Source organism: Rhinatrema bivittatum, chromosome 8, assembly GCF_901001135.1.
Source record: "Rhinatrema bivittatum chromosome 8, aRhiBiv1.1, whole genome shotgun sequence".
NCBI lineage: Eukaryota > Metazoa > Chordata > Amphibia > Gymnophiona > Rhinatrematidae > Rhinatrema > Rhinatrema bivittatum.
Window position 1 is genome coordinate 228843270 of NC_042622.1, and position 13765 is coordinate 228857034.

General features: G+C 43.2%; 1 protein-coding gene across 2 annotated transcripts in view; it reads left to right on the forward strand.

Annotated features, from left to right (window-relative positions):
• AP3D1 (adaptor related protein complex 3 subunit delta 1) overlaps positions 1–13765 on the forward strand; it is a 358560-nt gene that overhangs the window by 242910 nt on the left and 101885 nt on the right. For both annotated transcript variants that reach the window (XR_003858342.1, XM_029613909.1), the window contains exon 19: positions 10428–10503. Coding sequence is in view for 1 of the 2 variants with exons in the window: in XM_029613909.1 (XP_029469769.1) it covers positions 10428–10503 (76 nt within the window). In the remaining variant the exon portion in view is untranslated. The remainder of the gene's footprint in view (positions 1–10427; positions 10504–13765) is intronic.

Sequence of the window (13765 nt, forward strand, 5' to 3'; positions counted from 1 at the left end):
AGTTTCCATCACAGACCCACATAGGGTCTGTGTGTTGTGTTTGTGGTGAGATCACGACGTCTTAACTTGCACCAAATGTGCCCAAATGACACCGAAGGGCCGTATGGCCTACTCAGAGAAGATGATGTTTCTTTTTCAGGCAAAGCCACCAACTCCATCTAGCGCTTTATCGTCTGAGCCGGTGCCATTGACCTCTCGCCAGCAGCGAGACACCAGTGCTGTCCACCCGGCACCAACTACTCCAAAGGCATCAACTTCTTCCTCTTCGGTTCCGAAGAAGGACCGAGGAGAACATCGTGAAAAGCGTCGACACTGCCATCGGAAGGCACAGTCCACTGATCCAGGCAAACCCTCGGCATTGGCATCGACAGAGCCCCCGACAGAAAATCCCATCCAGAGAAGGCCCCATCCTCCTCTGCGACTGGGTCACCGAGGCATTCCCCACCTTCATTGGTGCAGGGAGCCGCGATTCCACTTTCATCAGTGGACCCTCCGGCTACACCAGTGCTGCTTCCTACTCCGGAGCTGGGGCGTAGAAGCCTGGGGCCAAGAGGCCATCAGAAAGGCACTGCAGGGCTTCCAGCCGATCCGATTCCCACAGCGCTAGCACCGCTACTCGGTAGGCTGGATGCATTGATCGCTGCCCTTCCACCAGTGGAACCGAGGATATCGGTATGTCCAACACCTACCACCCTGATTCCTTTATCATCAGACGATGAGTAAGCACTGAGGCTGGAACCTATGCCCGGACCATCTGGGATCTTGCCACTGACTCGCCCATCAATACGGCATCGTCCTCAATTGGTACCTCCATCGATGCCATCTGTGCCTAGACCTGATCCTTCAGGAATAGCACCATTACTTCCCTCTGGAGATCCTATGAGAGCAGGTGATCAGCCTTACGATCCTTGGACTGATGATTTTTCCCAGGATTCTGATGATCTACCTTCAGAGCCATCTCCCCCTATGGAGAGAAGACGTTCTCCTCCAGAGGACTTTTCCTTTATTAATTTTATAAAGGAAATGTCTGAAACTATACCATTCCAACTTCAGACAGAAGAGGTCTCCAGACACAAGATGCTGGAAGTGCTCCAATTCGTAGATGCACCCAAGGAAATCATGTCCATACCCGTTCATGAAGTCCTCCTAGACTTGTTGAAGAGGAATTGGGAGCATCCAGGATCTGTACCGCCGGTGAATCAAAAAACAGATGCCACCTACCTGGTACAGTCCGCCCCTGTTTTCCAAAAACCACAGCTGGATCACCATTCTGTGGTTGTAGAATCAGCCCAGAAAAAGACATGACATTCTAAGCCTCATTCTTCCATACCTCCAGGGAAAGAACAGAGGTCCCTGGATGCCGTTGGCAGTCGTGTTTTCCATGGCTCAATGCTTATTTCTCGCATTGCCTCCTACCAGTTATACATGACCCAGTATAACAGGGACCTATTTAAAAAGATCCAGGAATTTTCTGAGTCTTTTCCTGACCAGCTTCAGGATCAACTCAATACCCTGGCTCAGAAGGGTCTAGATGCTGGCAAGCTGCCTATGACATTTTTGACACTGCTTCTAGGGTGTCTGCAGCATGGATTAGTGCACGAAGATGGGCCTGGCTGAAGTCCTCTGACTTAAGACCAGAGCTACAGGACTGACCTGCCCTGCGCTGGAGATGATCTCTTCGGGGACAAAATCCAGGAGACTGTAGCACAGCTCAAAAGACCACCACGAGACGCTACGCCAGCTTTCGTCTGTGCCTTCTGATTTTCGTCCACCTCTAAAAGGACATTCTGAAGAGACTCTTAAGCGGCCATCCTTCAAGTCACGGAGATATTATCCTCCTGCTACTTAAGGTCGCCCCTCTAGACCTTACCATAAGAGTCAGGCCAGAAATCCAGGCCTCAGAAAACTCAGCCAGCTCCTCCACCAGGCCTAGCTGCTGGATTTTGACTCCTCGCTGGAGAGCATAAGCCAGCCTCTATCGTCTGTACCCGTCGGCGGTCGGTTGTGCCACTTCACCAACATATGGCAGACGATCACTTCAGATCAGTAGGTACTTGCTGTACTGACTCAAGGTTACCACATCAGCTTCCTGTCTGTACCAGCAGACTTCCCACCTCGTCCAACGTGGGGATCACCAACCACTCCTCTCTTCTGGAAGAGGAGGTTTCAACCCTCCTGAAATCCTGAGCAATAGAACCGGTGCCCCTCTCCCACCGGGTACTGCCCTTCGGCCTAGCATCCGCACCTCGAGTATTTACCAAGTGCCTTGTAGTGGTCGTGGCCTACCTGAAGTGTCAGGGCGTCCATGTCTACCCTTATCTTGACGATTGGCTGATAAGGGCTCCAACTCAAAAGGACGCACTAGCTTCTTACGTCTAACTCTCCATACATTGCTTTCTCTCGGGTTTCTGATCAATTATCCCAAGTCCAGCCTAGTTCCATCTCAAACCCTGTCCTTAAGAAATTGCCATGCTGGGTCAAACCAAGGGTCCATCAAGCCCAGCATCCTGTTTCCAACAGAGGCCAAACCAGGCCACAAGAACCTGGCAATTACCCAAACACCTAGAAGATCCCATGCTACTGATGCAATTAATAGCAGTGACTATTCCCTAAGTAAACTTGATTAATAGCAGTTAATGGACTTCTCTTCCAAGAACTTATCCAAACCTTTTTTGAACCCAGCTACACTAACTGCACTAACCACATCCTCTGGCAACAAATTCCAGAGATTTATTGTGCGTCCTTCATAGGAGCCGACCTGGACAACGTGCAGGTGAAAGCATTCCTCCCTCAGGATCGAGCTCGTACTCTCATGTCCCTAGCGCAGTGCCTCCAGGATCAAGATTACATGACAGCTCGTCATTTCCTCATTTTTCTGGGTCACATGGCATCCTCTGTACATGTCACTCCAATGGTGTGCCTCACCATGAGTCATGCAATGGACTCTGAAGTCCCAGTAGGTTCAGGCTTATCATTCAATGTCCTGCATTGTCCACGTTACCAAGCAGCTCCGCATGTTGCTGGCCTGGTGGATGTGGCTCTCCAATCTCCTTCAAAACCTTCCTTTTCAAGTTCCAGAACCTCAAATTATCCTGACAATGGACGCCTCCAACGTAGGTTGGGGTGCTCATGTCAATGGCCTCCAGACCAAGGGAACCTGGTCTCCAGAGGAAGCCAAACATCAGATAAATTTCCTGGAGCTTCGTGCGATCAGATATGCCTTCAGAGTCTTTCAGAATTGCCTCTCAAACAAGGCCATCTTGATTCAGACCGACAACCAGGTGGCGATGTGGTATATCAGCAAGCAAGGGGGAACAGGCTCCTACCTTCTGTGTCAGGAAGCTGCACAGATATGGGCATGGGCTCTTTCCCACTCGATGTACCTCGGAGCGACCTTCTTGGCGGGCGTGGACAATGTTCTTGCGGACAAGTTGTCGAACCTTCCATCCGCACGAATGGTCTCTCAACCCCACACTAGCGGATACCATCTTCCAAAGTTAGGGGAACCCACAAATAGATCTCTTTACGTCCATCCACAACTGCAAATTATAGAAATTCTGCTCCCTCACTCGCAGCCGCCACTCACAGCCGAGGAACACTTTTTTTTTCCCTCTCGTGGTCCAGCGGTCTCCTCTATGCATACCCTCCACTTCCACTCATGTCGAAGACTCTCGTGAAGTTACAAAGGGACAAGGGCTTAATGATTCTGATAGCCCCTCACTGGCCATGCCAAGTCTGGTTCCCAATCCTCCGGGACCTATCTGTTCGCCGACGATCCCGCTAGAAGAGGATCCGCTTCTGATAACTCAAAACGACGGGTGCCTTCGCCACCCTACCCTCCAGGCCCTATCCCTAACATCCTGGATATTGAAAGGTTAATACTCCAACCCCTTAACCTTTCGGAGTCTGTATCCTGAGTCCTGCTAGCTTCACAAAAGCCTTCCACAAGACGCTCTTATCGTTCTAAGTGGAAAAGGTTTACGGGTCTGGTGCACGTCCATGTCCATAGACACCTTCACTTGTTCCACTGTGAAGTTTCTAGATTATCTCTGGCATCTGTCAGAATCAGGCCTGAAAACTTCCTTTATAAGAGTGCATGTCAGTGCGGTAGCCGCTTTCCACAACGGAGTAGGAGATGTCTCTATTTCAACACAGCCCTTAGTCACACGATTTATGAGAGGTTTGCTCTACTTGAAACCTCCATTGCGCCCTCCGGCCCTCGCTTGGGACCTTAATGTGGTCTTAGGGTGGCTCATGAAACTCTGTTTGAGCCTCTCCACTCCTGCGATCTCCGCTGTCTCACCCGGAAAGTAATTTTTCTTTTCGCTATAACATCGGCTCACAGAATTAGTAAGTTACAGGCATTTGTCACCTACCCGCCTTACACTAAAATTCTACATGACAGAGTGGTCCTCTGTACACAACCTAAGTTTTTACCAAAGGTAGTGTCGGAATTTCATCTTAATCAATCCATCATCTTACCTACTTTCTTTCCTAGGCCCCATTCAAACCCAGGGGAAAAGGCTCTATATTCCCTGGACTGCAAACGTGCCTTAGCCTTTTATCTGGAGCGCACATCAGCCCACAGGAAGTCCACTCAATTATTTTTCTTTTGATAACATCAAATTGGGAAATCCAATGGGAAAACAGACCTTTTCCTCCTGGTTGGCGAACTGTATCTCCTTTTGCTACCAGCAAGCAGGCATTCCGCTACAAGACCGTGTAAAAGCACACATCTTCGTTCGGTGCCACTTATTGATATTTGTAAGGCTGCGACCTGGAACTCTCTCCATCCTTTCGTAGCCCATTATTGCTTAGTGCCTGGCTATTTATTTATTTATTTAAAGTTTTTTAGATACCGATAGCCGTTTGCACATCGTATCTGTTTACAGATAACGTATAACATGATAGACATTCCCATATCTTTACCACAAAGCGGTAAAGATATGGGAATGGCCATGCAAATGTCAGACTGTCCTGCAAGTGACGTACTTTCCATAGGTTCTCCAACACATTGTCATGTCTCCTCAGCAGAGTTTTTTGACCACATGAATGGTTTCTAAACAGTCAACAGCTAACATATACTATTTAGTTTATGGAGTCTCCCAGCAATCAATGTTTTTGCATCAGAGCAAAACAGGAAACTGGCGAATCCTGGCTGAGCGATTAAAAGCTGTGTTACCCACTTTAATACATAATGACCAAGGGGGATTTGTTCCTGCTTGGATGGCGAGTGACAACATGTGCACAATGGTCGATATTGTAGATTGCGTTAAACGTAAGCAGTCACTCTCGATCTTGCTAGCAATTGATGCTGAAACGCCTTCAATCTGGTGCACTGACCATTTTTGTTCAAAGTATTACAGAAAATGGGTTTTGGGGTTTTTTCAGAATTGGGTGGCCAAGTTATATGAGTCCTGTAAAGCCAGGGTGAAAGTGAATGGTGGATATGGCCCCAGTTTCAATATACAAAGGGGAACTAGACAGGGTTGCCCATTGTCCCCAATGCTCTTTGCTATTTTTCTAGAGCCACTTGCAACAAGGGTACAGAACTCAGAGCGCATTTTGGGTGTACAAGTTGAGGCCTCACATTATAAACTATCCCTCTTTGCCGATGATATTGTATTTACTATTACTGAACCCCACAGTTCCCTAAGGGGGGTGGTGGAGGAATTGGATAGCTTTCACAAAGTAGCGGGCTTCAAGGTAAATTATGATAAATCATAGATTCTAAATGTTAATCTATCTGGAGTGAAGGTAAATTGCATAACCAGAGACTTCCCTTTTCGTTGGGCTAAAAAATCCATTAAATACTTGGGAGTTCAACTTGGCTCAGATTTAACTGAATTATTTGCAATTAACTATGCTTCTCTTTGGAAGAATTGAGAGAGATTTTACCACTTGGAGTAGGGAACACATCTCATGGGTGAGACGCATAGCGGTCATCAAGATGAATATTTTACCTCGGTTATTATACTTTTTCTCTACAATTCCCATCCACATTTCTGCAAATATCTTAAAGATGTGGCAGAAAAAAATCTTTGACTACATTTAGAAAAAAAGGCCACCTCGCGTAGCTAGAGCTGTTTTATATCTCCCTAAAAAAAATGGTGGATGGGGTGTCCCCAATTTGATGTGGTATTTTGGAGCAGCACAACTTCGGGCCTTAGTGGATGCTTATAACCAAGGGGGAAGTTAAACAATGGGTGAGGCTAGAACAAGCCATGCTTGGCAAGGTGCCGCTGCGGGCACTACCCTAGCAGCCTAAAACAACTTGGAACCAGTAATTTACATGCCACTAGCGTTGGGATCTACGCTTAAAGTCTGGAATCAATGGAGGGTCAAATTAGTGGGTTCTTTTAAATATTTTCAACTATCCCATTTGTTTCATAATACCTGTTTTTCGGTGGGATTGGACTCCAAAATTTCTTCTAAATGGGCTGTATATGGTATTGCCTGCATAGGTCACCTCTGGAAAGAGGGCGCTATGATGACTTTAGCTGAGTTCCAGGGTAAATTTCAGGGATGCGAGCAGCACTTTCTGAGCTTTGCCCAGGTTCGCTACTTCCTGACAGCATTACAGGAGGCTAAGTCATTGCGACTCTCTAAATCTTTATTCGAAAATTATTGTGAGCACTCCGATAAAATTAAAGGGGTAATTTCAAAAATATATACCATACTCAACATACAATCACCATACAAGTTTTCACATCTTACTGCCTGCTCTCAGGACTTGGAAGCCCCCTTATCCGAGGATGATTGGGATGTGATGGTCTTTAAGGTAGCCAAAAGCTCCATCTCTACTTCCATACAGGAGCAGTGTTATATATTACTATACCGCTGGCACTTGACCCCGGTTAAACTGCATACTATGTTCCCCGCCATACCAGACAAGTGCTGGAGGAACTGTGGACAGGAAGGAACTTATATACATATATGGTGGTGTTGTCCTAAGGTGGCTGACTTTTGGGATAAGATTCGAGGGTGGTTGACTACTTTGGTAGGAGGTGTCACTGAAGCCCCAACAGGTTTTGTTAAACTTACCTATGGAGGGGTTGGCCAGGCTGCTTCAAACTTTTGCACGCAAGTATTTATAGCCGCTAGATGTGAGCTGGCGAAGGCGTGGAAGTGATCTGATCATCCCTCTTTACCAACAGTGATCCACAGACTTCCATACCCATTATTATCGTCTGGTTCGGCTCATCACGATCAGACAAGATAGATTACAGGTATTCCATGCAATTTGGCAACCCTTGAGCAATTGGTTACAAGCTCAGACTTTATCCGACTGAACAGAGTGCCCAATATCACAACCGGAAAGTAGACTTCAGGCTTTGGGATGGCATCAATATTTTTATATTATATTTTATCTTTATTCTCTCAGGCTTGCAGGCCCCTTCTGGAGAGACAGGGAGGAAGGGATGGATGGGATACATGTTGTGAAATGCATGGGCGGCTTATGTTGTTGTTTGAACATGTTTATTACACTAGTATAAAATGACCTGACAATATTGTATTTGAGCAATGTATATGTTTTGGAGATTACATGTGATGTGGTTTTGGTCAATAAAAGTTTACATTTAAAAAAAAAACAAAACAGGAAACTGGAAATGTTTTCTCCATTCTTCCAAGCGAGCTCAGATCAGCTCAGAATACTTTTCTTCTTGATTAGAATGCAGATTTCATGTAGCTTTTCCAGCAATTCCACTGATAGCCAGAATGATACAAAAAGTCCTCAAAGACCAAGCCCATCTGATCTTCATAGCTCCAGCATGGCCTAGACAAGTTTGGTTTACATATCTAGTACAGATGTTCAGTAGTCCTCAAATTCCTTTTGAGTCAGGTCCATCCTTTTTAACTCAAGAAACCTGTTTCATCCAGACCTTTCCTCACTCAGCTTGAGGATATGTTAGTGTCTGCCAGAAAACTGTCAACTAGAAGAGCATACAGGTTTAAATGGCGAAGATTCTTCCCATGGTGTCTACACAATACCTTGGATCCATTTGCATGTGAACCAAGGCGTTATTGAACTATTTACTCATTCTGTCTGCTTCAGGTCTCAGCTCTTCATCAGTGAGAGTACATCTCAGTGCCATAATGGCTTGCCATGCTTGAATCTTTGCCATGCTCAAATCTATGGCTAGCCTATCTCAACTCCTCCATTAGTTTCTAAGTTTATTAAAGGCTTATGGCATACTAAACCTCCAGTTGTAAAGCCACCTATTCCCTGGGATCTAAACATGGTTCTGGCACAGCTGCTGAAGCCACCATATGAACCATTGGAGTCAGCTTCCCTCAAGTTCCTAACATGGAATGTAATAATCCTGGTTAGCAGTAACCTCAGGCAGAAGAGTTCGCAAGCTTCAGGCTTTAATTCATTATCCGCCTTATACACAATTCTTCCATAATAGTGGTGCTCCATGCCCACCCAAAATTTCTACCAAAAGGTAGTATCTGCTTTTCAAATTAATCGATACATGTTGACTATATTCTTCCTGAGGCCACAGGCACATGAAGGAAAGAAAGCCCTTCATACCTTAAATTATAAAAGAACCTTGGCTTACTTCAAGAGAAGGACTTAGACTCATTGTCAGGCTTATCAACTATTTGTTTCTTATGATCTGAACAGATGGCATACTACTGGCCAAACATACATTGTCCATTTGGCTAGCAGACTGCATTGTGACTGCTATACCCTAGCAGGCTTATAAATCAAGGCTTAACAAGTAGAGCCATGGCTGTATCAGTGACTCTTCTGCGAGCTGTGCTTCTCAACGACACCAGAAAAGCTGAAACTTGGTTATCAGGACACACCTTTGCATCCCATTACTGGCTGGACAATCTCTCAAGGAGTGACAAGTTTGGGCAAGCAGTTTTGCGTAGCCTTTTCACCTAGTAGTCCATGCTGCATGGTTGGGTTTGGGTTGTTTTTTTCAATAAATGCCCTGCTGCAAACCTCAGCTTGGGACTCCCCACATGTAATGGGTAATTCAACCCTATTTATCATTGGAAAAAGCAGTTTTGCTTACTGTAAGTGGTATTTTCCATAGATAGCAGGATGAATTAGCCATACTAAATCTCCTCCTCTACCTCCCTGAGAGCTGACTACCTAGCTAGAAGTAACTTTAAAATCGATTGAGGGGGCTCACAAGGCAACACCCAAGTGGGAATTCCTGCATATGTTCAGTAGAGCTAAAGCTCTACTAGCTAAGAGAGAAAAGTCAGTTTGCTGCCAAATGATGTCACCCCCATGTGTAATGGTTAATTCATCTATCTATGGAAAACATCATTTACAGTAAGCCAACTTGCTTTCGCTGATGTTTGTTTTACTTTTATGGATGTTATTGGATGTGGTGTTGACTTTTGATTGTATTTTTGTTGTGTTTGCCCAAAGCCTCTGTTGGAAGGGCAGTTTTATAGACTGAGGAAACAAATGAAACAATAGTACAATACAAATAGAAAAGCATTGGAAGTACATATAAAATATATTTATATATAGCCATGCTGGAGCACACAGTGCAAGTCCTCAAAATGAGAGGGGAAGCAAGGGAATAAAACAAATCAGTTAATTCAAAGAAACCAAGTAGTCTTCCTAGAAAGCTGCCAGGCTACCATCTAATAAATATATATGTCCCCACTAATCAAAGGGGGGCTTCATTCAGACCTTGCTACAGGTTTAGTTTATCTTAACATAAACTGCCTTTTGTAAGGTAAAGCAGTTTGCAATAATGTAAACTGCATTATAATAAAACAAATATATACAACTTTAATACAAAAATCACAGGGACCTCAAAATAAGATTGAAGAGCTAATCCAGATCATAGAAGGTATACTCCAGACTCTTAAATTTAACTTTGAACTTAGCAGGATACTTTTAAGGAAAATTGGGCACGTTCCTAGTCTTCCTAAGGAGTAACTTCCTGATACAAGCTCAGTTTTTGCAGAGATTCCATCAGGGTGCTTTTCCAACAACCAGATCTGAAGATGTCTATAGTTCTTACATCAGTGGATATAGATATATCTTTTCTTGATCAGAATTTTGACTTGGAGCTGTTAATATACCTTTAATGAGTGACAAACATTCCCTGGGAGCCAATAGTCAACCAGGTAATTCTTGAATAGTTCTTGCTCCAAAATAATTTGTAATTTAGGAAAATTAATGGCTCGTAGACATGATTTCATTCATTAAAGCTGAGAAATCTTAGATCTTGCTTTGAGTATAGTTCCTGGTCAGATTCCTTTCTAGGTGAGGCTTGTGCTTCCTTTAGAGAAGGCAACAGTTTATGCATGGATAAGTCTGTCCCCTTGATTCAAGGTGCACCAGCCTTTGAAGCATTTCGAGACTGCCTGACATATTGAGCCAAATTTGAACTTAAACATGTCTGTTAGAACTGGTATCAGAGTAAGACATTTGTCCTCATTTTCAGATGTATCAGGACTCACCTGGCGTGGAGCATATACCTGTGGTTCAAATTGACCTCTCAGTTCCTTTGAAAGTCCCAGGTAAGTAAAGAGAGAAGTGTAAATATACATGAGAAAACAGAATGTGAGCAGCATGTCTTAAGCAGACTTGAGAAATAAAGGCAAAAAATACAAAGGATCCGAAAAAGGAGCAAAGGGAAAAACATCTAGTAAATCTGAAAGAGACAAGGAAAGAAAGGATGACAAAAGTGGAAGAGAGGATTTCTAAAAGGTAAAGTGAGGTCTCAAAACATTTTTCAGATGTTTGAGAATTGCAAGATTGAAAGATAATAGATATGTGGAGAGAGGAGGGAAAAAAACAGAAATGCTAAAAAAAAAACAAAACAAAAAAAAAAACTTTTTTGTTTGGTGTTCAATAAAGAAGACCTTGGAGGAGGACTGCTGGTTGGCCTGGGTCCATATGCGATTGGGGTAGATATATCATTTATGAAAGAGTTTTTGTTTGTGTGGAACAAGCAAAATTAAAAGTGAACAAAGTCATGGGGCCAGATGACGTGCATCCTAGAATCTAAGGGAGCTCAGAGAGGTTCTGGTGAGTTCGCTAAAGGACTTGCTCATTAGATCTTTGGGGACAAGAGTGGTCCTGTGGGACTGGGAAAGGTCAATGTCCCAGTGGATTGTAGATAGATAAAGGAAAGACTAGTGAACTATCTCCATTAATTTTCCTACTACCAAGGTAAGGCTAACCGGTCTGTAATTTCAAACCTCCTCTCTTACTACATCATTTACTATGTTGTTGCTATTCATTTGACTGTAGTGCAGGAGTAGTATATTGGAGGCAAGGTTTTTTTTAGTTTTTTAAATTATTATTATAGAAGTGCCTATTAGAGACCAAGGGAACAATGTGAGGGTAGAAATATGTGCTCTGATGGCACAAGGATGGTGAATTTTCAAGGTTTATATTTGATTAATGTATTCTTATATTTTTTGTTCTTTCCTGTACACTGCTGTCTACCTTCTTGGGAGAGACAATTAATAAATTTGAAGTAATTCTGCACGTGATAGACAAAATCAACTTTTGTGACTGACATATGCTTATTAACACATTTGTTTCAAAAATATTTTTCTCTTTTTAAAGATGAGGTCAAAGTTGTCTTTGTGCAAGAGTGATAGACTCTGGTTTTTCTGCTGAACACCTCTTTCTGTTTAGATCCAGACACATAGATGCCTCCTTAAAATGTTTACCTGTAGTTGTCATATTCTCTCCTAAGCAAAAATGACTTGCTTTCTGCTTGCTGAAATTGGTCCAAGTGATGCAGCCGTTACTTCCACTGCGAAATGCTACTTTTCTTATCATCCCACCAGACCAGTCCCGCGCGAGTTTAGCCCCCCCTGCCAGCAGATGGTGACAGAAGATTCTAATTTGCTGACAGCACCTCTTATAGCACCATAAATCCTACAGCACTTAATTTCTGTCTTCATCAAATGATGGTGTGTTAATCCTGTAGCTTGGAAATGTTTGGAACAAATTGTTCCCAGGAGGTTTCATCTCTAGGGTATTCTTCCTGATAAAGTAGGGATGAGCAGTGAAGGGGGTTGGTAGCCCTTTTACTTGGTCCTTCTTTGTAGGAGGATTTGATAGCCAGCGATGCTGGCTCCCTCCTTTCCTTGCTGAGATTCTAGATTTCTTCCCCCTTTATCATGATGGTTGAGACCAATCCCTGGTAGGAATGAAGAGTGCCTCAGTAAAGACTTGCTGAGTGGATTGTCCTTCCTTTAGAAAAGTATTTTTTCTTTGTCTGTGATAGTTATTGGAAAAAAAAAAAAAGTGTGTAGCTGAAGGAAGCGAGTGAACTGCAGTCTGTTTGATAAGAAGCCTCTGTTCCATGGTGGAACCCTCCTACAGCCCTCAGGCTTTATAAGCCATCTAAGAACCTGAGATCTGCCAGCAAAAACCTGCTTGAAGTCCCCACAGTTCAACTCGCAAGATTAAACATTACAAGAGAGAGAGCCTTTTCCGTAGCCGGTCCCATATTTTGGAACTCCCTTTCGAATGTTCTGAGACAAATTTCTAACGATAAAGAATTTAAAAAATCACTAAAAACGCATCTGTTTAAAGAGGCATTTGCAGATATTGAACAACAAAACTATCAACAAAATAAAACAATTATCATTGTCTTACAACAAACTATTAATGGTATTTCATCTGAACTCTATTTTTTTTTTTAGATGTCTTTTCTTGACTATTTTTATTTTTTAAACTTAAGCATAGGAGATATATACGGCGACATGAGAAGGGATTAAATCATGAATTGTATTTTTCTCTACTACTGTTTGTTAATTTTTATTTCTTTTATTATTTTTTATTTTATTTAAAAAATAGTTTTTTAATTATACTGTATAATTATTTGATGTTTGTGAACCGTTTTGGTCAATATTCATTGCGAAAAAGATCTAGGCATCATAGTGGATAATACTTCAAAATCGTCGGCTCAGTGTGCTGCAGCAGTCAAAAAAAGCAAATAGAATGTTAGGATTTATTAGGAAGGGAATGGTTAATAGAATGGAAAATGTCATAATGCCTCTGTATTGCTCCATGGTGAGACCGCACCTTGAATACTGTGTACAATTCTGGTCGCCGCATCTCAAAAAAGATATAGTTGCGATGGAGAAGGTACAGAGAAGGGCAACCAAAATAAGGGGGATGGAGCGGTTCCCCTATGAGGAAAGACTAAAGAGGTTAGGACTTTTCAGCTTGGAGAAGAGACGGCTGACGGGGATATGATAGAGGTCTTTAAGATCATGAGAGGTCTTGAACGAGTAGATGTGACTCGGTTATTTACACTTTCGAATAATAGAAGGACTAGGGGGCATTCCATGAAGTTAGCAAGTAACACATTTAAGACTAATCGGAGAAAATATTTTCACTCAACGCACAATAAAGCTCTGGAATTTGTTGCCAGAGGAGGTGGTTAGTGCAGTTTAGTGTAGCTGGGTTCAAAAAAGGTTTGGATAAGTTCTTGGAGGAGAAGTCCATTAATGGCTATTAATCAATTATACTTAGGGAATAGCCATTGCTATTAGTTGCATCAGTGGCATGGGTTCTTCTTAGTGTTTGGGTAATTGCCAGGTTCTTGTGGCCTGGTTTTGGCCTCTGTTGGAAACAGGATGCTGGGCTTGATGGACCCTTGGTCTGACCCAGCATGGCAATTTCTTATGTTCTTATGAAAGACGATATAGAAATGCTTTTAAATAAATAAATACCCAGCAGGGAGACAAGGGGTAAGCCATAGGCATTTTGTTCCTTTTTCAGAATTTTCCTCATGTCAGCCCTCGTCGTCTG